Below are 25,443 nucleotides of genomic sequence, written 5' to 3' on the forward strand. Positions count from 1 at the left end.
AAAACTTAGATGCCTTAAATTTTAAATTTTAAGCCTTAAAGTTTCTTCAATCCGGAGAAGCGAGGTGCGCCCTTGCAATCTTGTTATTTCCTGCGGAATGCCGCGCTTCCACGCGCGTCTGTCCGCGGCCCGCCCTTGCGAATCTTTTAAATACTTTTTTGCCAACTTAGTGAAGAGTTTAGGGCAGTTACAAAACAGCTGGGTGGGGATCGCAATATTTTTTTCTTCTCCTTTCCCCCCTCTTCCTTCTCCCTCTCGCTTCTTTCGAGATGGGATTGCAAAGAGAGGGCGGCCCTTGGCCGGGGCACAAGAGATCCACGCATACACACCCACCCACAATCGCTCACGCCCAGCTGGCTGTCGTATCCAAAAGCCCTTTTTCTCTCTCTATTCCCAGGCGCTGCTTAGAGAAAGCTGCCAATGAGTCCGGAGTCGTCGGAACGAGCCGTTTTCTTCCAGCCTTTTCTCTGCAGGGAGTGACCGAAAGAAGTAAGCACTCCAGGAAAACCTGAGCAGCTCCAACGCTACTTTTCCACTTTTGGGACGCCGCCGTTGTGATTTCTCTTGCACGCTGCCCCGGCTATGGAACTCAGGGGGTCATCCTCGTCTTCGGCCTACAACGGTGAGTGGGAATTGCGGGTGGTGGTGGCTGTGGGTGGATTTTGCCACGCTCCGGGTCTGGTGCGATGCCTCCGATGGTGTGTAGGGACTACCGTCTTAGGACACAAAGCTGGTGCAAACTATGGGCACGGGAGTCCGTCTCGATCTGGGTGGGGGAAGGAGAGAAAGAGGCTCCAAGATCCATAATCCTGGCTCAGCATGGGAGCTTCCTGTGCCGGCAATTATGAAGGAGACTTTGGATTTAAGGAGGTTTATATCGAAGCTGTGTTTTTTACTCGAGTCCCTGAAAACCTTTTTTCTTTTCTAATTTCTTTTCTTTTCTGTCTTTCTCGTCCCCTCTCTTTCTTTCTCTCTCTTCTTTTCTTTCTCTTTTCTCTCTCTTTTTCATTCTGTCTGTCATTTTTCTTTCTTCTCTCTTTTTCTCTTTCTCTTTTCTTCTCTCTCTTTTTTCTTTTCTCTCTTTCTCTCTCCCTTTCTTTTTTCTCTCTTTCTGTTTTTTCTTTCATTTTTCATTTTTCTTTTCTGACTTTCCCCCTCTTTCTCTCTCTTCTCTCTCTTTTATTTTCTTTCTTTTTCTTTCTTTTCTTTCTCATTCTGTCACTTTTTCTTTTTTTCTTCTCTGTTTTACTTCCTCTCTCATTTTCTTTCTTTTCTTTTCCTTCTCTCTGTTTTTCTCTCTCTTTATTTTTTCTTTCCTTCTTTCTCTTTTTTGCTCCCTTTCTTTCTCTCTCTTTTTCCTTTTCCCTTTTCTTCTCTCTTCCTTCCTTCCAGCTATTCATCCATCCATCCATCATTTTTTATTTTTCTCTTTTCTTCCCCACGGGGTCTTTCCTTCCCTCCCTGTTTTACCACACGTTTTATCTTTACCTTATCTTTATTTAACCTTTCAAAGTGTTTCATTGTATTGCAAAGCAGAGCTACAGTCCAGCCCCACTCCTTCACTTTTGCAGAGCATTTTTGAGAGGGGGATGAGGCCAATTGGTCAGCTAGCTTTATTTAAAATGAAAAGCGCAACGGGGTATTAAACATAAGTGTTTCTCTAGATCCAAAGGTCTCTGAGCTCCAGTTTTCTAATTCAAGAAGTCCTCGACTTACAACTGTTCATTTAGTAACTATTCAAAGTTATAATGACACTGAAAAAAGTGAATTATTACCCTGTTTCCCCCCAAAATAAGATATCCCCTGATAATAAATCCAATCACTCTTTTGAGTGTATGGCAATAAGGCCAAGCACTTATTTCAGGGTTCAAAAAATATATGATGGGTGTCAGTGTTCCAAAAAGCATCTGAGAAATAAATCCTAGTCCAAACCTTGCCTTCATCCAAGTTCCAATTTATTAACAGAGCCATGTTGGTTATGAACTGTAGCCATTCCAATATTAACTTGTCCTACAATTCTCTGCCCACGTTAAGATTCATCCCTTGTCCCCACACTCACAAGTTCATCACATGGGCCAGTCCGGTTTTCTCAACGTCCACGATCCTCCCCTGTACTTCTGTCTGGTGCCGAACAAAGGATGACCTTGAATCTTCTGGAAAGAATTTGTTGTGGCTAGTATCTTTCCCTCTCCTGCAACTACCCGTCCCCAATTCCCTCAGTACTATGTTACTTGTGGCAGGCCAGAGTCTCTAACTCCAAACAATGGCTTCGGCCTGACAACAGGGTCTTATTTTCGGTGAAGCACGGAATACTAATTTTCACAGTTACGACCCTCACAGTGTCCCCACGATCATGTGATCGAAATTCAGATGCTTGGCAGCTGGTTCATACTTATGACCATTGCTGTGCAAAAGGTGATCCCAGTATCCCAATGTCATGTGATTACTTTTTATAACCATCTGATAAGCAAAATCAATGCGTAAGCCAGGTTCACTTATGTTTTCCAAAGTACAAGAAGGCCAGATAAGGAATCAAGGATGGAAGCTGACCAAGGAGAGATTCAACCTGGAAATAAGGAGGGACTTTCTAACAGTGAGAGCGATCAAACAGTGGAACAGGAGTTCCCTGTGGAGGTTGAGGAGATTGGACGGCCATTTGTCTGAAATGGTGTAGGCCGCAGTGATGGTGTAGGCCGCAGTGATTTTATTTTTATTTATTTTTATTTATTTATTCATTTGTCCAATACACAAATACATAGGAAGAAAAATAGACATGTAGTAATATATATAAGGGTAAAGTGAACTTAGAGGAGAGGATATATGAAAGAAAGAAAATATATATGATAAGTGAGAGAAAGGAAAGACAATTGGACAGGGGACGAAAGGCACACTAGTGCACTTATGTACGTGAACATTTTTTGTCCCTGAAGCTAAAAAGAGGTGTGTGGGTGTGCTAGCATGTTCACACGTGTCCACACTCCTTCCCTCCTTCCCTCCTTCCACGCATACTCCCCCCCATGTTGGCCCCAAGCACAGGCCTCACTGAAGCCTGGGTTGTGAAAAAAATGGCCAAACCGGAAGTGTGGAAAAACAGACTTCCGGTTTGCCTGAAGGGCTGTTTTTCTCACCCCAGAGGTTTCAAGGAAGTGTCCCTGAAGCCCGGGAGTCCAAAAAACAGCCCAATGTGCAAACCGGAAGTGCATTTTCTGAACTTCTGGTTTGTCCATTGGGTGTTTTTTTTACATTCGGGGGCTTCGGGGACGCTTCCCTGAAGCATCCGGAGGGCAAAATGGCCTTTCCCAAGGCTGAAAATCAGCTGGCCAGCGCACGCACATGCGCTGGAACTAACATAGGGCAACATCTCACATGCCCTCGGATATGGCTCCATGTGCCATCTGTGGCATGTGTACTATAAGTTCACCATCACGGGTGTAGGGACTCCTGCTTGAGTGGAGGGTTGGAGTAGATGAGCTATTGTTGTGAGCCGAGAGGGGCGGCATAGAAATCTAGTAAATCATTATTATTAATTATTAATTATTACAAGGTCCCTTCAAACTTTACTAGTAATCTAAATCTGAGTTAACTTATCAGTGGCAGTGATTCACTTAACAACTGTGTCAAGAAAGGTCATATAATGGAGCAACACTCACTTATAACAAATGTCTCACTTAAAAGCAGAAATTTTGGCCTTAAAAGTTGAGGATTACCTATAATGTTACAGGCCAGAATTGGGCGAACTGGGCTAGAAAAGTCTTTGTACAGCAAGGGACTTAACAGGAAATAGATTTAAGTAATTTGCTTCCTTTTTTTTATAACCTTGTTGAAGTTTTTAATAACTTGTAAACCAAACTTGAAAGGAAAAAAAGTTCAGAAGGTTCAAAGCGCAAAAAAATTAAAGAGCGGCTTCCATCCTTCATCACACCAACCACACGTCCTCTAGTTACGACCATAATAAAGCCTGCCCATTAAAACCATAACTCTTGAAAGTCATAAAATGGATCAGCCGTGTGGCTAACCCAGATTTTACCGTCATTTTAAAAAAATAAAATATAATCTTTATTGAAAATAAATGGGGGAGGGGATACAGAAAGCAAAAGGACTATGTAAATATTAGTACAAATTTATATGAATTTAGAGTATGCAGTTATAAAATAAAATACACACGTAAAGGTAGAAAATAAAGAGGAAAAGCTAAAGAGAGAGAAAGAAAAAGAGAGAAAAGAGGGAGAAAGAGAAAAGAAGAAAAAATTAAAAATAAAAAAGAAGAAAGAAAGAAGAAAGAAGTTCATCAAATGTCGTAAATAGTGTCAACTTACCTGTTGACCCGATTACTCTACAGCTTTTAAGATCTTTACTATCAATATAGATAAAAGTTTTAGGTTTCTAAACTTGGGTTAAGTTTTGAGTTTTGTGGTTTGGGATTTGTTCATCCTTTTACCAATGATTCATAATATTATTTTATAGGTTTGGGTGAAGGGTAAAAAGATCATGATGGAACTGTATATTGTCTTTTATCCAGCCAGGTGTACCATTTATTCCACGCTTTGTAGAACTCTGATTCCTCTTTATCCTGTAGTTCGAGGGTCATTTTTGTCAGCTCAGCACATTCATGGGCTTTGTTAATGAAATTTAGGGTAGATGGGGTATGATCCAATTTCCAAAATTGGGCGAATGTTATTCTTGCAGTGGTCTACCCTCATTTTTATGGCAGTCATTAATCACTATGTTCATTAAATCTATGGTCTTAAAGTGAACCCTGCACTCATTAGCTGAAGCAGCTAAAAGAAAATATTGATTTTTAGCAAAGCTGTCATAAACCATGGTCACATGACTATGGAAAATGGGCTGATGATTGTTAACGTGGCCTGGTTGTTGATTGGCTTAAGTGCAGTCAGGTGACCATGACAGGAAGAGAATTCCTATATGGGCCATAGATAGCCCTCCCAGATAGGTCCATCCAGAATTATTATTATTATTATTATTATTATTATTATTATTATTATTATTATTATTATTAATTAGATTTGTATGCTGCCCTTCTCCGTAGACTCGGGGCGGCTTACAGCAATGATAAAAACAATATATAATGACAAATCTAATAGTTAGAATCTAAAATAACAATAATGCATTTAAAAAGTCTAAAAACAAAAGGTCACATAAATCAAAGACTGGAGTGGTGCGATGGCCTAAATGTGGAGCTCTTGCCTCACTTAGCAGGGTGCTGTAAGTTCGATCCTAGGTAGAGGCAGATATTTCTTTCTGTGAGCAGACTGAGAATATATCTGTTGAACAAAACTCCGCATTGGTGATAGGAAGGGCATTTGGCCATTAAAATACTCTGCTAGCTCCAGTCAGTTGCCCAGACTCCACCCTGCAAGGGATTATGGGGTCATTAAAAGAAGTTGGTGACATAAATCGAAGATTACCTGTACAGTGGTACCTCTACTTAAGAACGCCTCTACTTAAGAATTTTTCTAGATAAGAAAAAAAAGCTTCCAAAAGCTACATTTGGAATATAAAACACACTCAAGATTTTTTTGCCTCTTCTTAAGAACCATTTTCTACTTAAGAACCTGAACCAGAAAAATTTCACAGGAAATTTGAGAGCGGCACGAAGGCCTGGCCAGTTTCCTGCCATTCCCCCAGGGTTTCTCTCTCTGGCGCAGTGTATGGGAGGCAATCTCGCGCCGGAGGTATGGGAGGTGCGTGCTCCTCCTCACCCCCTCAGAGTCCTTCTTTTTTAAAAAAAAGCCTTAAAGTTTTGGATTCTTTTGATTCCCCTCACACCTTCCTTCGGCAGCTACTGTCCTCCTCCTCTTCTTCCTCCTCCTCCTCCCACCCAAATTCCAAGCTTTTATTTCTTTCCTAATGGAAATGCATGCATGATTTGCTTTTACATTTCCTATGGGAAAAATTGCTTCCTCTTAAGAACATTTCTACTTAAGAACCTGGTCACAGAACGAATTAAGTTCTTAAGTATAGGTACCACTGTATTCTGATTTGTTTCCCCCCGCATGTTAACAGAATAACAGAAGGGACCTTGAAGGTCTTCTAGTCCAACCCCTCCTCAGGCAGGAAACCTTATGCCCGTGATGGCAACCCTATGGCATACATGCCACAGGTGGCATCTGGAGCCATATTGGAGGGTACGTGAGGTGTTGTCCTATGATGCTCCAGCATGCATGTGTGCGCTGGTCAGTTGATTTTCGGCCATCTGAGCTCATGCTAGCACCTCCCCCCCCACACATCCCCTTTGGCACGCAAAGCAAAAAAGCTTCACCATAACTGCCCTATGCCATTTCAGACAAATGGTTGTCCAATCTCTTCTTAAAACCTCCAGTGATGGGGAGCCCATAACTTCTGGAGGCAAGTTGTTCCACTGGTTACCATGTTTTTTGGAGTATACGATGAACCCTAGTTTTGGGGAAGGAAAATAGAGGGGGGGGGGGAATCTACCTACCAGGTATTCATCTGGCTAGCATCCTTAGTCTGGTCAGCTTCATCTGGTCACCGCACCTCAAGAAGGATATAATGGAACTGGAAAAGGTGCAAAAAAGGGCAACAAGAATGATGAAGGGAATGGAGCCCCTCCCTTATGAAACCAGGTTGCAACGCCTTGGTCTATTCAGCCGTGAAAGACAGCGTTGAAGGGGTGACTTGATCGAAGTGTATAAAATCATGCATGGGATAGAAAAGGTGGATAGAGAAAAATTATTTTCTCTATCACACAATACTAGGACGAGGGAGAACTCCCTAAAGCTCATAGGTAAGAAAGTGAAGACAAATCAAGGGAAATATGTCTTCACCCAGAGGGTCCTTGGTTGATGGAATTCCCTTCCAGAAGAGGTCATGACAGCAGTCAGCCTGGAGAGCTTCAAGGCAGGATTAGACAGATTCATGGATGCCAAGTGTATCGGTGGTTATTGAAAGGGATGTCCAAGTGCTGCCTCTATGTTGGTTGAGGCAGGCAGGGTTCCCTTGGGTCCCATTTGTTGGGGGTCAAGGGAAAGGGAGGGCCTTCTCTTTCTGCTCAAGATCCCCGTGGACAATTGGTGGGCCACTGTGTGACGCAGAATGCTGGACTCGATGGACTTTGGCCTGATTCAGCAGGGCTCTTCTTAGGTTCTTATGTTCATCACATCATTTTCTCCCCTTTTTCGGAGGGAGTAGGAATGAAAAAAAGCTTGCAAAGACTTAGGGCTGGGGAAAAAACTGCAGAGTAGCAATGAAAACAAGCCTGCAAGCAGGGAAGATTGTTAACACCCTCATTAGGGCTGGGAAAAAAAGCTTACAAAAGCTACATTCAGAGTATAAGACGCACCCAAATTTTCAGCCTTTTTTGGGGTTGGGGGGAGGTGTGTCTTATACTCTGAAAAATGCAATAATTGTTTTCCCTGTCAGGAAATTTCTCCTTAGTTCCAGGTTGCTTCTCTCCTTGATTAGTTTCCATCCATCTAGTGCTTTGGAGAATAGGTTGACTTTCTCTTCTTTGTGACATATAGGTGCACTTCAGCTCCCAGAATTCCCCACCAATATGTCAGATAGTATAGCAGACCAGGGGTAGGCAAAGTTGGCTCTTCTGTGACTTGTGGACTTCCACTCCCAGAATTCCTGAGCCAATCATGCTAGTTCAGGAATTCTGGGAGTTGAAGTCCACATGTCATAGAAGAGCCAACTTTGCCTACCCCTGTACCAGACCATTTCCAAAACGAATGACTCTTGTCATGTACTGCCTCCTAGTGGTTAATATATGTAACAATGCCACACAGGATATGTTGTATAAGCCAGGGTCCTCAAACTTGGTAACTTTAAGACTTGTGGACTTCAACTCCCAGAATTCTCCAGCCACATAGCTGGCTGGAGAATTCTGGGAGTTGAAGTCCACAAGTCTTAAAGTTGCCAAGTTTGAAGGCCTCTGGTATAAGCAGTCCTTGATTTGAGGAACAAATCTGAGTTGATCAGAGGGATCAGAGGTTTTTATCTTCCAAGTTTTCGGATTTGTGCTGAAGCCCATCTTCAACGAACTTCTCTCTGTGAGATGCCCTCTGGGAAGAGCCTTGGTGGTGCAGTGGTTAGAGTGCAGTACTGTATTTATTTATTTTATTTTTATTTATTTATTTATTTTATTCTTTGTCCAATATACAATACATATGGAAGAGAATAGACATTAAGTAATATATATAACGATAGAAAGTAAAAAGAAGAGAAGTAGATGGGAGGGAGAGAATATATATGATATAAGAGATAAGGAGAGAATATATATGATATATATATACTGTATATAATATATATAGAGAGACATAGATATAGATAAGGAGAGAATATATATGATAAATGAGATAAGGAAAGACAATTGGACAGGGGACGATAGGCACATCAGTGCACTTATATACGCCCCTTACTGGCCTCTTAGGAACCTGGAGAGGTCAATCGTGGAGAGTCTAAGGGAGAAGTGTTGGGGGTTGGGAGTTGACACTATTGAGTCCGGTAATGAGTTCCACACTTCAACAACTCGATTGTTAAAGTCATATTTTTTACAGTCAAGTTTGGAGCGGTTAATATTAAGTTTGAATCTGTTGTGTGCTCTTGTGTTGTTGCGGTTGAAGCTGAAGTAGTCGTTGACTGGAAGGACGTTGCAGCGTATGATCTTGTGGGCAATACTTAAATGTAGGCTACTTCTGCTGATCACCAGCTGCCAGCAGTTTGGCAGATCGAATCTCACCAGACTCAAGGTGGACTCAGCCTTCCATCCTTCAGAGGTGGGTAAAATGAGGATCCTAGGCTGACTCTATAAACCACTTAAAGAGGGCTGTAAAGCACTTTGAACTGTATATACATCTTAAGTGCTATTGCTAAATGCTATTTATAGTGTCTGTTGCATGTGGCTTTTTCAGATGTTCACTGGAAAACCACATACAAGCGGCACTATAAATACCACGCGGAGAACAGCACACACACTTCTAGAGTGACCCAGATTGCAACATTATCCTGGGACACACAGGATATATTTATTTTTTTGCCTTCAGTCGTAACCATATTTGAGCCCAAAAGTTCTGCTGCCAAGCAAAACAGTCATGAAATAACTTTGCTCCTATTTTATGAACTTTCATGCCACAAGTTCAGTGTCTCTCAAGATGGATGGACTTGAGCTCCCCACAAAGCTGACTGAGGAATTCTGGGAATTGAAGTCCACCCACCTTTAAAGTTGCCATGGTTGAAAAACACTGTCATAGTTGCTAACTCAGTTGCTAAGTTAGTTATGTGACTCTCCTTTTTGAGGAGAAAAGAGGAGAGCCTGTAATCCTTTAATTGGGTTAAAAAAAAAAATAGCTGTAATTGGCATGTTGCAATTCGTGGGCTCCTAGAAACGCCCTTTGCATTTCAATGAAGGTTGCTGAAGAGCTCTCTTGTAAGATTTCTGCTTGGGAAAAGTATCCTTTATGCAGCTGCTAAATAGACAGGCTGTAACACTTTTATGCCCCTGTGCTATCTTATCTGTCTGTCTTTAAAGTCCGCCAGTCTGTCTGTCTCTCCCCTTATCCATCTGTCTGTCCGTCTGTCCATCCATCCATCTAGTTAGTTGGTTAGTTAGTTCATTCATTCATTCATTCATTCATTCATTCATTCATTCATTCATTCATTCATTCATTCTGCTGCTCATTCCAAAACGGACTCAGAGCAGCTAACAACAGTCATAAATACAATAGTAAAAGTAGTAACAATACAACAATAAAATCAACAATGCAGCAAAACAATAATATTATAAACAGAACCATGCATACATTACAATCAATCTAATTCCAGGCTTGCCGGAAAAACCAGGTCTTAACAGCTTTCCAGAAAACCGGTAGGGTAGAGATAGTACAGGTCTCTGGAGGCAGTTGATTCCAAAGCATCAAGAGCCACCACAGAGAAGGCTCTTCCCTGAGGTTCCACCAACCGGCATTGTTTGGAAGACAGGACCTGGAGAAGGCCGACTCTGTAGGCTCTTACTGGCCACAGCAAGGTATGAGGAAGGAGGCAGTCCCGTAAATTGTCTGGCCCTGAGCCATTTAGGGCTTTAAAGGTGATAACCAACTCCTTGAATTGTGTTCGGAGATCGACTGGCAACCAATGCAGCTTGCATAAAGATGGAGCAATACGAGCGTACCTTGGTACGCCCATTATTGCCTGCGCCACTGCATTTTGCACCGGCTGAAGTCTCCAAATACTCTTCAAGCGTAGCCCCATGTAGAGCGCATTGCAATAGTCTAACTGGATGATAGTTAGCTAACATCTATCATCTCAATAGCATTCCAGTTTGTAAGAACAGTTTTTGTTATCTGTGTTTGTTTTCAAAGATATAAAATGATTTTGCTTTTTACCAGCGTGTCTGGCTACTCTTTTTAGTTGGTGTTGACGTCTGGGGGAACCCAGACAGAACAATATGTCTAAATGCTATTGCTGATGCTAATATACTGTACAATGTTCCTTTGATTTTCGCGGGGGATGCGTTCTGAGACTGCCTGCGAAAGTCGAATTTCCGCGAAGTAGAGATGCGGAAGTAAATACACCATTTTTGGCTATGGACAATATCACAAGCCTTCCCTTAACACTTTAAACCCCTAAATTACCATTTCCCATTCCCTTAACAACCATTTACTCACCATTATTACTGGTACTCACCATTGAATAAGACACTTAGTGATCCTGATATTTATAAACATAATTATTTATTAACAATTTTTTTTTTGTTATTTATTTGCAAAAATTATTAGTTTGGCAATGACGTATGATGTCATCGGGCGGGAATAACCGTGGTATAGAAAAACCCCTGCGAAGTATTCTTTAATTAATATTTTTTTAAAAACCGTGGTATAGGCTATTCGCGAAGTTTGAACCTGCGAAAATCGGGGGAACACTGTATATTGTTTTAGTAAAACCCTTGCCAATGATCCCTTTGGCAGTTCCACAAGGTGGAGCCTGATGATTATTATACTAAAAGCCTGTAAATCAATTCTGCCTCTAGGAGATTGTGATTTATTGTGATTATTTTTACTTGGAGGAAGTACTTCTTTCACAACAATGACTCTGCACAAGATAAGACTACCAGTGGGGAACTGCAGATAAAGTTAGCAGGAGCTACCAAAGACAAATTGCCAAACCTCCCTCTGATTCTGAGAAGGAGCTTGTATGGGATAGAAGTGAAAAAATAATTGCAGGTAGTTTTTGACTTACAACAGTTCACTCAGTGGCCATTCGAAGTTACAAGTGACACTTTAAAAGGTGACTTAGGAGCATTTTTCACACTTACCACCAGTACAGCATCCCCAGAGTCATGAGATTTATATTTGGATGCTTGACAAATGACTCACATTTATGACAGTTGTAGAGTGCTTGGATCATATGTCCACATCTCTCCAACACTCCACATTGGCTGCCAACTGGTTTCCGGACTCAATTCAAAGTGTTGGTTATGACCTATAAAGCCCTACAAGGCATGGGACCAGATTACTTATGGGACTGCTTCTTGGCACATGAACCCCAATGACTGGTTAGGTCCCACAGAGTCAGTCTTCTACAGGTCCCGTCAACTAGATAATGTCGCTTGGTGGGACCTGGGGGAAGAGCCTTCTCTGTGGAGGCCCCGGCCCTCTGGAATCAGCTTCCCCTGGAGATTCATACTGCCTCCACCCTCCTCGCCTTTCATGGGAATCTAAACACTCACCTGTGCCTCCAAGCTTGGGGTTATTAGATGCCCTGGCCGACGAATATATAGTGGGCTTGTTTGAATGGATATGTGTATATTTTAATTGTTTCTTTAGTTTTTAAATTTAACTTTTAATTTAAATTAATTGTATCTTGATGTATATTATCTTTTTAATACGTTTTAAGCCGTCCCGAATCCTCGGAGAGGGGCGGCATATACAACTAAATAATAATAATAATAATAATAATAATAATAATAATAATAATAATAATAAATGGGCCCCTTTTTGCGACTTTCTGACAGGCAAAGTCAACGTGGAAGCCAGATTCATTTAACGACCATGTAGGAAATTTAGCAACTTCAGAGATTCACTTAACAAAATGGGGTGAGAAAATGGGACGGAACTCACTTGATAAATGTCTCACTTAGAAACATAATTTTGTTTTGGTTTAACATTTTAAAAAATTATTTATTTTATTTAATTTATTTAACTTTTAAGCCGCCCAACTCCTGATTCCCCTTTGGCAACCTTCTGACAATCAAAGTCAATGAGGAAGTCAAGATTCCCTTAACAACCGTATCAACTCACTTAAGAACTACGATGATTCACTTAACAACTGTAGCGAGAAAGGTCATAAAATGGGACAAAACTCACTTAACAAATATTTCATTTAGCAGCAACCATTTTGGGCTCAATTGTCGTCTTAAGTCGAGGACTGCCTATATTGATGCCATGTGCCGGTAGGGTTATCCTTCCAGTGGTGTAATATACTGTTGCCCAGATAAATGTCTTTGCAAGTTATAGCATCAGGCAATCTGCATTCTCTAAAGATTGTTCAATTGTACCTTAATATTCATTGTTAATTTGTTCCAGGAGGTGCAGTGAATTTTAAAAAAAAATCCACGTAAGGAGTAAGGTAGAAGGAAGATTGACTTCCTGGGCTTTGTGCCAAGCCCCCCTCTTCCAAGTCACTCCCACCTTCTTCTTCGTCTGAGGAAACTGCACTACCTGACTCTGTCGGCAATAAAACAGGCCTATGACATGTTGAAGTTTCCCCTGCATCCACCTCCACATTCCCTGGGGCAGGAGCTGGGCCAGAGCCAACCACAACACCTACCATTTATAAACAGACTTAATTAATCCTTTCCTACTTTAATGACATGATAGCAGCAGCAAAGATGATTATGGGACTGAAGGCTAAAACACATGAAGGACGTGTGCTGGGAATTAGGCAGGACTGGGGTGATATTGTAGTCTTTTAAGGAGTTGCCACAAAAACAGAGGTGGGTCAAGCTTTTCACCTGAGGGTAGAACAAGAAGCAAGGGATGGAAACTAAACAAGGAGATAAGTAACTTAGAACTAAGGAGAAATTGCCCGAGAGTGAGGAACAATTATCCAGTGGAATGGCTTGCCTTCAGAAGGTGTGAGTGTTCCATCACAGGAAGTTTTAAAGAAGAGATTGGAGAGCCACTTGTCTGACATGGTAGATAGGGTTTCCTGATTGTGCAGAGAGTTGGACTAGAACAGGGGTCTCAAACTTGATCTTATTGAGGGTTCCATCAGAGTTGGATTAGGCCTTGAAAACTTAGTCACTAAATGAATGATTATGAGGATCAAGAACGAGGGGGCACAATCTGAGGTTAGTTGGGGGAAAGATCAGAAGCAACATGAGAAAATATTATTTTACTGAAAGTGTAGTAGATCCTGGAAACATACGTCCAGCAGACGTGGTTGGTAAATCCACAGGAACTGAATTTAAACATGCTTGGGATAAACATATATCCGTCCTAAGATAAAATACAGGAAATAGTATAAGGGCAGACTAGATGGACCATGAGGTCTTTTTCTGCCGCCAATCTTCTATGTTTCTATGTTTCGAGGATGCTGTTGTAGTCTTAGAAACATAGAAACATAGAAGTCTGACGGCAGAAAAAGACCTCATGGTCCATCTAGTCTGCCCTTATACTATTTTCTGTATTTTATCTTAGGATGGATATATGTTTATCCCAGGCATGTTTAAATTCAGTTACTGTGGATTTATCTACCACGTCTGCTGGAAGTTTGTTCCAAGGATCTACTACTCTTTCAGTAAAATAATATTTTCTCATGTTGCTTTTGATCTTTCCCCCAACTAACTTCAGATTGTGTCCCCTGGTTCTTGTGTTCACTTTCCTATTAAAAACACTTCCCTCCTGGACTTTATTTAACCCTTTAATATATTTAAATGTTTCGATCATGTCCCCCCTTTTCCTTCTGTCCTCCAGACTATACAGATTGAGTTTATTAAGTCTTTCCTGATAAGTTTTATGCTTAAGACCTTCCACCATTCTTGTAGCCCGTCTTTGGACCCGTTCAATTTTGTCAATATCTTTTTGTAGGTGAGGTCTCCAGAACTGAACACAGTATTCCAAATGTGGTCTCACCAGCGCTCTATATAGCGGGATCACAATCTCCCTCTTCCTGCTTGTTATACCTCTAGCTATGCAGCCAAGCATCCTACTTGCTTTCCCTACCGCCTGACTGCACTGTTCACCCATTTTGAGACTGTCAGAAATCACTACCCCTAAATCCTTCTCTTCTGAAGTTTTTGCTAACACAGAACTGCCAATACAATACTCATATTGAGGATTCCTTTTCCCCAAGTGCATTATTTTACATTTGGAAACATCTTGGTCACTAAATAAATGGTTGTGAAAATGCTATTGTAACCTTGGCTCCTAAATGGGGGGTTGTAAGTTGAGGATTACCTGTATTTCAAGTACAGCCACCAAACTTCCAGTTTCTGTTCTGCAAAACTTGGAATGGCCAGCTCAATGTCAATCATGTCAGGGCACCTGTGGATCAGTGTTTCTCAGGCTTGGTAACTTTAAGATGGGAGGACTTCAATTCCCAGAATTCCCCAGCCAAACTCTGGGAGTTGAAGTCCACCCATCCTTTAAGTTACCAAGGCTGAGAAATGCTGCCCTAGAATAATTTCTTTCTAAAATCCAGGATGAATCATTTCACTGATTTTCCAGAAGTTACTCATCTGAAGATGAGTTCCTCAAGGATGTTGGCTAGCATGTATAAAGATGACAGTATAATAAGCTAGGTAGCATTTTCTTATATTGCATCATTGGATCGTGTGACAATCATTCAACAAGGGCTATCATGAGAGAGAATGCTGAAACTAGGAAAAATCTCTCACATCATTTGTGCCAGTACAGTATTGCAAGGAAGACTGAATCATGGGCCAACAATGACTTTGTCTTGTCTTCTGGATTCTAGAGTTTTTGAGCAGTTGTGCAGGTAGTCCTTGACATATGACCACAATTAAGCCCAAAATTTCTGTTGTTAAGCAAGACAGCTGCTAAGTGAGACTTGACCCATTTTTCAACCTTTCTTGTGAATCACTGCAATAATTGTTAAGTTTAATAAAGTTAACTGAATTTGGTTTCTCTATTGACTTGGTCTGTAAGAAGGTTGTAGAAAGTGACCAAATGGCCCCATCTGCAACCATCATAAATAGGAGCCAGTTACCCAGAGTCCGAATTTTGATGGCAAAGCGGCAACAGTCAAAAGGGTGAAAAACTGTCATTTTTCAGTGCTGTTGTAAACTTGGTCACTAAATGAATGATTGTGAGGATGCTGTTGTAATCTTAGTCACTAAATGGATCATTGTAAATTGAGGATTAGGCAGGGGTGGGCAATTAATTTTGCCGCATGAGAAATTGGGATGGTTTTAGAGGGCCGGACTAATATAATTAACTTAGTTCTATCTAGTACTGTATATGCGAAGGTCGTAAATGTGAAAAAGGGGCATAAGTCACTTTTTTCAGGGCCGTTGCGACTTTGAACGGTCAGTAAATGAACCGTTGTAAGTCGAGGACAACCTGCCTTCCCCCCTAGATGTTTTCTGTGGAGCTTCAAAAGGGACTCCTGATCTGCTTCTAAAAGAGTGCACTGGTCAGACAGATAATCCTTGACTTCTGTTCTGACCCCAATGGGGGCCAACATTTCTATCTCCTGAGTAAGACGGTTATTAAGTTAATTCTGCCTCACTTTACCACCTTTCTTGCCACAGTCGTTAAGTGAATCTCTGTAGTTGCTTGTCAGAAGATCCCAAAAAATGTTCATATAACCCTGGGACATGGCCACCATCATAACTACGGACCCACGGGCTGCCCCTTGCCCAGGTCTGGGATTACCTGAGGTCTTTTTCTGCCGTCAATCTTCTATGTTTCTAGGATGCTGTTGTAGTCTTGGTCACTAAATGGAGCGTTGTAAGTTGAAGATTACCTCTAGTTCAAGTACAGCCAACAAACTTCCAGTTTCTGTTCTGCAAAATTTCGAATATGAAACTTGCAATAGGTTTAAAGTCTACAGTAATGCTTCTCAATCTTGGCAACTTTAAGATATTGCAAATATAGCAGTATCCCAATATTTGAAGAGCTGCCATAAAGAAGAGGGAGTTGAACTATTCACCAAAGCAGCTGAGGGCAGGACAAGAAGCAACAGATGGAAATTAAACAAGGAGAGAAGTAACTTAGAACTAAGGAGAAATTTCCTGACAATTAGAACAATTGATCCATGGAACAGCTTGCCTCCAGAAGTTATGAATGCTCCAACACTGGAAGTTTTTAAGAAGATGTTGTATAACTATTTGTCTGAAATGATGTAGGGTTTCCTACTAAGCAGGGGGTTGGACTAGAAGACCTCCAAGGTCCTTTCTAACTCTGCTTTTCGAGTGGACTTTCAACTCCAAGAATCGCCCAATCAGCCAGACAGTGTGATATTTATGACCTCAAGTTGACAGTCCTCTGGTTCAGAATGGACTCACTGGGTGTGATCATATTTTCAGCTGTAAGTTTTGAAAGAACATCTCAAAAAACCCATCACCTCCAACCAACGAGGTTCAGGAAGCACCAAGGACCCTCCATGTTAGCCTGTTAGTCTATTCCATTTTTCCGAAAGAAACGGGTGAAGATTTTCAGTGCTTTAGGAATGAGTTGCGGATGTAGAAGCTTGCAACATAGGCTATGCTGCTAATCTAATTGTTTAATTGTTGTTTGTACAATGGTTCTTCCTATCGATTCTGATTCTAGGAATCTACGCAGGACAAGTCTGTGCAGTTATCTTGGCAACGTTTTTGGAAGCGCTGGCCAAAACCACCACCTAAGATACTTTTATACTTCTCAGTCCTGGGTTAAGAGCGGTGCCGTAGGAACCGATCCAAATTCACCTGGATATTTTCATGCGTATAGACACGACTTAAAACCCATGCCTTCCAGCTTCTAATCTGGAACCTTAAATCACTACATTCCCCCAGAAGTTCTTTGTTTGATTTTATGGGTGATAAAATCACCCCATCTCTATACAGGTAGTCCTTGAATTATGACCACAATTATTTTTATTTTTATTTTATTTATTCAATTTTTATGCCATCCTTCTTCTTAGACTCAGGGCAGCTTACAACATGTTAGCAATAGCACTTTTTAATAGAGCTAGCATATTGTCCGTGCAATCTGGGTCCTCATTTTACCCACCTCAGAAAGATGGAAGGCTGAGTCAACCTTGAGCCGGTGATGAGATTTGAACTGCTGGCCTGCAGATCTACAGTCAGTTTCAGTGCCCTGCGGTACAGCACTCTACCTGCTGCGTCACCCCGGCTCTTGATGAACTCAACATTTCTGTTGCTGTGAAACATTTGTTATGTGAGTTTTACTACTCATTTTACTACTTTTTCTTACCATATATGTTTAGTTAGTAACACTGCAATTGTTAAATTAGTTACATAATTGTTAAGTGAATCTGGCTTCCTGATTGAGTTTGCATGTGAGAAGGTGGCAAAAAGTTGTTCACCTGACCTGCAATTGTCATATGAACCAGTTGCCAAGCACCTGAATTTTGGTCATAGGACCATGAAGGTGAAGCAAGGTTGTAAGTGTGAAAAACCTTTATATGTCGCTTTTTTCAGTGTCGACATAACTTTGAACGGTTACTAAATGAACTGTTGTAAGTCAAGGACTACCCGTATTATGTTATTGAAATGAATTAAAATGTTTTTTTCTGTGCCAACTCATGAAGCTCAAACTTCATGCCCAAGGAGCTGCTGATACAGTTTTACAGAGGATTCATAGGAGTCTATCATAGTGCTTTGGAAAATAAGTGGACCCCCTCTTTGTGGCAGCCCAGCGGTGGGCTTCTGCCCAGATGGGGGGGGGAATGCAGTAGCAAAAATGGAGCTCCACCCCAGAGCACCCAATTTGCACTGAAAGATGTTGAAAGAAAATGCATAAGCCACGCTCACAGTGTGGTAGTAAAAAATTTGATAGCCCTTCACTGTCTATAACTGATTCAGTTCTGCAATCCAACAAGAGAGACACAGACTTCAGAGGATAACCAGAACTGCAGAAAAAACAATTGCTGCCAACCTGCCTTCCCTTGAGGATCTATATACTGCACGAGTCAAAAAGAAGGCTGTGAAAATATTTACTGACCCCTTAAATCCTGGACATAAACTGTTTCAACTCCTACCCTCAAAACGTCGCTACTGAGCACTGCACACCAAGACAACCAGAAACAAGAACAGTTTTTCCCCGAACACCATCACTCTGCTAACAAATAATTCCCTCAACACTGTCAAACTATTCAATAAGGCTGCATTACCATTACTATTAGTCTTCTCATCTTTCCTAATACCCATCTCCTCCCACTTATGACTGTATTTACTGTAACTTGTTGCTTGTTGCGATTTATAGTTTCCTGATTGCTTATTTGTACCCTATGACAATCATTAAGTGTTGTACGTCATGATTCTTGGTGAACGTATCTTTTCTTTCATGTACACTGAGAGCATGTGCACCAATTACAAAATTCCTTGTGTGTCCAATCACACTTGGCCAATACAGAAGTCAGATCCTTTGATCAAAGATCCTGTGACTTTCTCGAAAGAAATAATTTAGTTCTCTGTTTTATACCAGTTGCTGTGATGTTAAAGGCAGAGAGGAACATGGCTCTTTAATCAGGATTTATGCCATTAGTGTCCCCAATTGTTAGATTTAACGGCTAAAAATCAGTAAGATGTCTTCTTGTAACTGTAGTGTGTGGTCCACACATAAAAACGGGATAAATTCTGTTTTTAGTTTAGAGAGTTAATGCAAACATGAAATTTGTCATTCATCTCTAGTTGGTAAAATCCTGACTTCAGTCAAATGGTTATGGCAAGCCTTATTTCCTATTCAAACCTTAACATTCCCCAGTATTAAATATGCCGTGTCCCCCAACCCTCCAATTTACAATAACTGATTTAGGGGTTCTTCAGAGGAAGGATAGATAGTGTATTAGTTGACATATATAACTCTAGAGCAGTGTTTCTATTGGCCATTTTAAAATGGGTGGACTTCAACTTCCAGAAGTCCTGTTCTGAATCTCCAGCCTATTCAAAAGTCCACTTATGCTGGCTTGGAAATTCTGGAAGTTGAAGTCCAACCGTGCTGATTTGGGAATTCTGGTAGTTGAAATCCACTAATGCTGCCTAGGGAATTCTGGGGGTTGAAGTCCACCCATCTTAAAAGTGGTCAAAGTTGGAAAACATCGCAAGAATTACAGCTCCGTATCCCCATTGATCACAAAATCTACCCTCCAATTATTTATTTATTTATTTATTTATTTATTTATTTATTTATTAATTCATTCTTTGTCCAATATACAATACATATGGAAGAGAATAGACACTAAGTAATATATATGACGATAGAAAGTAAAAAGAAGAGAAGTAGATGGGAGGGAGAGAATATATATGATATAAGAGATAAGGAGAGAATATATATGATATATATATATAATATATATATAGAGACATAGATATAGATAAGGAGAGAATATATATGATAAATGAGATAAGGAAAGACAATTGGACAGGGGACGATAGGCACATCAGTGCACTTATATACGCCCCTTACTGGCCTCTTAGGAACCTGGAGAGGTCAATCGTGGAGAGTCTAAGGGAGAAGTGTTGGGTGTTGGGAGTTGACACTATTGAGTCCGGTAATGAGTTCCACACTTCGACAACTCGATTGTTAAAGTCATATTTTTTACAGTCAAGTTTGGAGCGGTTAATATTAAGTTTGAATCTGTTGTGTGCTCTTGTGTTGTTGCGGTTGAAACTGAAGTAGTCGTTGACCGGAAGGACGTTGCAGCATATGATCTTGTGGGCAATACTTAAATCGTGTTTTAGGCGCCGCAGTTCTAAGCTTTCAAGACCCAGGATAGATAGTCTATTAATTCTCATATTAAGGTTTTCATTCTCAACTGCCATTAAATCTGCTCCCCTTCTGGACGATATGTTGCATTTTATGGTTATCTACCTAGCCTCATTAATTTTCCATTCTGTTCTTTCACTTTTCTTAGTCCTACCTTCCTAAGTTGTCATGAGAAAATTAGAAGGAAGGGAGCTATATTGCCAGGAGACGACTACTTACTGGTACAGTATTAAGAAAAAGTATCCCGTAATATCCTTCCTTTTTTTTCCCCCTGCAGGAAAGAAGGGAAATAAATATAGTCAATCAATGTCAGCATCCTGGCTGAACCCTGGGAGAGAACAATAAACCCAGCGAGGCTCCCAAAACCTAAAATCCACCCTGCCCACTTCTCTTTCCTTGTTGTGTCACGTGGAAGCTAATTCAGTTTTAATTGCTTTTGAACTCTTGATTGCGCAACCTTTAGCCTCTTTCACCTCCTCCTCCTCCTCCTCCCCCCTCCTTCATTCCTATCCGGTCCTTTCCACTGCCAGTTGCTTTTTTCTGCCAGCGCTCCCACAAAAGAAAAGGACTTGATTCCCTTGGGAAGCCCTCCAGGGAATTCCTGATGTACATCGGAATCCAGGTGTCTCCCCTGGAGCGCCATGAAATGCTTCAGGAAACAGCCCAAACTCAGCAAATCCCAAGAAATTCAGCTGGTGGAAGAGAGCCGGAAAGTAGCCGCCTTGAACGGGCAAAGGCTGGGTAAGAATCGCCGAGAGCAACGGATCCAGGGGCGATGGCTGGTTTCTGCGTCTCAGGTTCACCTTTTAAGTCAACAGCCTCAAAGTCAGATTTTAATCTTGTAAAGATTGTTTTCCTGATTGTTGGGATTCGGGACATCATTACCTGTGAAGGAAATAGTTGTTGCTATGTTTTTTTGTTGGTTAAAAAGAGCCAAGAGGAATACTCGGTCGTTTGAACATTCCTGGAAGTGGGCTGCAGGGTTTGTTTGACTTACTGCCGTACCCGGATAGGTGTTGTGATTGTGGCTGTTTTGAATGAAGATTTTTTTTTCTCATATAACAATTGCCTGAAACGGGAGATCGTTTCCTTATGTGTGGTAGTTGGCGATTGTTTGAGGTTTGCGGTAATATTGAGAAAAGCAAGGCAAAAAGGTTCCTGTGCTCAGATTTTGTGACTTTCACTATTGAAGTCAGCACATAATCTTGGTTTATAAGGAGACATATTGGGAGGATAGGAAAGTAAATATTTCTTCTACCTGATGCTGAGAATTTCACGGATATGTATATTTTTAGTAGTTGTATGGATATAGAAGGCAGTTATCATTTTAGAAATATAGAAGACTGATGGCAGAAAAAGACCTCCTGGTCCATCTAGTCTGCCCTTATACTATATCCTGTATTTTATCTTAGGATGGATATATGTTTATCCCAGGCATGTTTAAATTCAGTTACTGTGGATTTACCAACCATGTCTGCTGGAAGTTTGTTCCAAGGATCTACTACTCTTTCAGTGAAATAATATTTTCTCACGTTTCTTTTGATCTTTCCCCCAACTAACTTCAGATTGTGTCCCCTTGTTCTTGTGTTCACTTTCCTATTAAAAACACTTCCCTCCTGGACCTTATTTAACCCTTTGACATATTTAAATGTTTCGATCATGTCCCCCCTTTTCCTTCTGTCCTCCAGACTATACAGATTGAGTTCATTAAGTCTTTCCTGATATTTTCTGGAATAAGTATATATATTGACTTATAGTCTAGCTCAGTGATGGTGAACCCATGGCACATGTGCCACAGGTGGCACGCGGAGCCATATCTGCTGGCACACGAGTTGTTGCCCTAGCTAAGCTCTAGTGTGCATATATGTATTGGCCAGCTGATTTTGGGCTTGTTCAAAGGCTCTCGGAGGCCATTTTTGGCCTCTGAAGGGTTTCTGGGGGAGCGAGGGAGGTCATTTTTGCCCTCCCTTGGCTCCAAGAAAGCCTCTGGAGCTTGGGGAGAGCAAAAAAAGTGAACCTATCAGGCCCACTGGAAGTCGGGAACCGGGAGCAGGCGGGGTGGTGGTCTCTTTATAAAAACACTTATTATATTGCCTTTTTATATGTTTCTCCTTTTTTTGTACGTCCTTTCACATTTTATTCCGTTCCTCTTGCCTTTATTACTTATCCAATTATACCAAATATTCCAAATCTCATAATAATAATCTGAGTTACTAATTCCCTTGATCTCCGTAGGTCATCCTGTCCTTTTCTGCACATCTAAAGATTTTGTCTATGATATTATTTTCTGGCGGGGTCTCTTTGTTTTTCCAGAATTGTGCATAGGATATCCTTATATCCTTGCAGCTGTAGTGATATGGGTAATTAGATATTGCATTTTTTGGGGGTATTTTTTATGTATTTATTCCTATAAGGATGCATTCTGGAGTGAGTTCTATATCAATTTCTGTTATCTCCAGTAGCCACTTATGAACTGTTTTCCAAAATCCTTTTGCTTTGCATCTGCTTTTCATTATTGCAATCTGAAGATGTTGCTTTTTGCTGGTTGCTTGAAAAAGCCAAACTTTCCAACACTCCACGGACTGCATTGGCTGCCGTGCATAAGTGCACCAGTGTGCCTTCCGTCCCCTGTCCAATTGTCGCTCCTTATCTCATTTACCTTTTCTTCCTTTCAAATATGTTCACCTATACTTTTATATCTTTTCTTCTGTTCTTTTCTTTATTTATATTATTACATATCTATTCTCTTCAATGTGTATTATGTATTGGTCTAAATAAATGAATGAATGAATGAATGAATGAATGAATGGATGGATGGATGGATGGATGGATGGATGGATGGATAGATAGATAGATAGATAGATAGATTGATTGATTTCTGGATGCAATTAAAAGTGATGGTTATGACCTATAAAGTCCTACATGGCATCAGGCCAGATTACCTACGGGACCGCCTCCTGCCACATGAATCCCAGCGACCAGTTAGGTCTCACATAGTTGGCCTTCTACAGGTCCCGTCAACTAGACAATGTCGGTTGGCGGAGCCTAGGGGAAGAGCCTTCTCTGTGGGGGGCCCAGCCCTCTGGAATCAACGCCCCCCGGAGATCTGTACTTCTCCAACCTCCTTGCCGTCCACAAGTGTCTCAAGAATCACTTATGTCGCCATGCTTGGGGCCATTAGATTCTTGCCCCCTGGCCGATGAATGGACAGAGAAACTGATTGAAAGGGAATGATTGGTTTTTAGGGTTTTTAGTTTTAGATTATATGTGGACCTGAAATGTTATGTATTGTTTTATTATATGTTGTGAGACGCCCCGAGTCCTCGGAGAAGGGTGGCATAAAGTCCAATAAATAAATAAACTCTGGGAACCACTCTGCCAATGTAGCTAATGAAGGGCAACATCTGAGGGCATCTGTACGAGAATTACAATATGACACATATGGTGATGATGCCATCATGTAAATTCTGCAGCGTGCACCCTTGCATCAGATATTGTGACACCAGTACTCTACATAATTAGGATATTTGTATAAATCATCGTGGTGAGTTTAGAGGCTTGTTAATGTCACTGTGTTTTGCTACGGATGTTACTGCAATGCTGGGAATTTACAGATGGCTCTGGACGTGCTGAGTGGTTGCCTATTCTTGGCCCATGATCACATAGGTGGATCCAGTCTCTAGGTAGACACTGGCCTGATGTTTTTTTTAAACACAACTTTTCTGGAGACCTGTCAATCCTCAGGTTGATTCTTGCTGACAGATAAGTTTCTGTTTATGTGCAAAATGTCAGGTCTCTTCGAGACAAGGTAGACTTGAGTTAACATGGCTGCCTTACACAGTGACAGAACAGAATTAGAGAATTAAAGTGTTGGAAGAAAACTTGGAAATCTTCTAGTCCACCACACTGCTCAGACAGTGGCTGATTAGGTCCCACAGAGTTGGCCTGTCGACTAAACAATGTTGTCTGGGGAAGGACCTAGGGGAAGAGCCTTCTCTGTGGCAGCCCCGTCCTTCTGGAATCAAATCGCTCCAGAGATTCGAACCTCTCCCACCCTTCTCGCCTTCCGCAAGACTATGAAGACCTATTTATGTTGCCAGGCATGGGGTAATTAATATCCCCTCTCTTAGTAAGATTTATGCATGTTGATGATTGTGTAATTTTGATTGTTTTAATGATATTGGGTTTTTAGCTATACAGGTAGTCCCCGACTTACGACAGGGATCTGTTCTCACGGCCCGTCGTAAGCCGAATTTGGTGTAAATTGGAATATTCCAATTTACACGAATATTCCGATTTACACAGCGGCGACAGGGGAGGGCGGCTTCTTCAAGAAACCAACAGCCGGCGAACCCTCCTGCTGAACGTTCGGGCGAGGGGATCTCCACGGTGGGCACCTCGGAGGCTACAGCAACGCAGCGCTGAGAAGGCCCGGCTGTTGGTCCCTTGAAGCTGGGCCTTCTCGGCGCTATGTTGCTGTAGCTTCCGAGGCTGCCCACCACAGAGATCCCCTCGCCCAAACGGAGGCGGCGGCGGCAGCCTAAGAGGCTACAGCAACGCAGCGCTGAGAAGGCCTGGCTGTTGGTCCCTTGAAGCTGGGGCTGCGTTGCTGAAGCCTCCGAGGCGCCCACCGCGGAGATCCCCTCGCCCGAACGGAGGTGGCGGCAATGCAGTGCCAAGAAGGACCGGCTATTGGTCCCTTGAAGCTGGGCCTTCTCGGCGCTGCGTTGCTGTAGCTTCTGAGGCTGCCCACCACGGAGATCCCCTCGCCCAAACGAAGGTGGCGGCGGCGGCGGCAGCCTCAGAGGCTACAGCAATGCAGCGCCGAGAAGGCCTGGCTGTTGGTCCCTTGAAGCTGGGCCTTCTCGGCGCTGCGTTGCTGAAGCCTCTGAGGCGCCCACTGCGGAGATCCCCTTGCCCGAACGGAGGCGGCGGCAATGCAGCGCCGAGAAGGACCGACTATTGGTTCCTTGAATCCACCGTTCCCTCCGTTTGGGTGAGGGGGTCTCCGCGGGGTTGTCGTAATGACGAAAGGTCGTACGTCGGGGCCGACGTAACCCAGGGACTACCTGTAGTTTTTAATTATTGGAATAGTATTGAATTGTTTATTGTTGTTGTGAGCCGCCCCGAGTCTTCGGAGAGGGGCAGCATACAAGTCTAATAAGTTGTTATTATTATTATTATTATTATTATTATTATTATTATTATTATTAATAATAATAATAAAATTATTATTATTAATTATTATTATTATTATTATTATTATTATTATTATTATTATTATTATTATTTTAGACAAATGGCTGTCCAATTTCTTATGAAACGCGAGAATCCTGTGGAGGAAATAGTTTTCAGGTGGCAGGATCCGCCGACGTAACCCAGGGACTACCTGTAGTTTTTAATTATTGGAATAGTATTGAATTGTTTATTGTTGTTGTGAGCCGCCCCGAGTCTTCGGAGAGGGACAGCATACAAGTCTAATAAGTTATTATTATTATTATTATTATTA

At 41.6% G+C, this 25,443-nt stretch overlaps 1 protein-coding gene across 2 annotated transcripts in view; it reads left to right on the forward strand.

Moving 5' to 3' along the window:
* Nucleotides 1–396: 396 nt before the first annotated feature.
* PLCD1 (phospholipase C delta 1) overlaps nt 397–25,443 on the forward strand; it is an 80,356-nt gene continuing 55,309 nt past the window's right edge. The window contains exon 1 of one of the 2 annotated variants that reach the window (XM_070727160.1): nt 397–622. In XM_070727160.1, coding sequence (XP_070583261.1) covers nt 583–622 — 40 coding nt within the window. In that variant the 5' untranslated portion in view covers nt 397–582. Of the gene's footprint in view, nt 623–20,476; nt 20,676–25,443 lie in introns of those variants that run through there. The other variant, XM_070727158.1, reaches the window with a different exon arrangement.

Source organism: Erythrolamprus reginae, chromosome Z (assembly GCF_031021105.1).
Source record: "Erythrolamprus reginae isolate rEryReg1 chromosome Z, rEryReg1.hap1, whole genome shotgun sequence".
Lineage (NCBI taxonomy): Eukaryota > Metazoa > Chordata > Lepidosauria > Squamata > Dipsadidae > Erythrolamprus > Erythrolamprus reginae.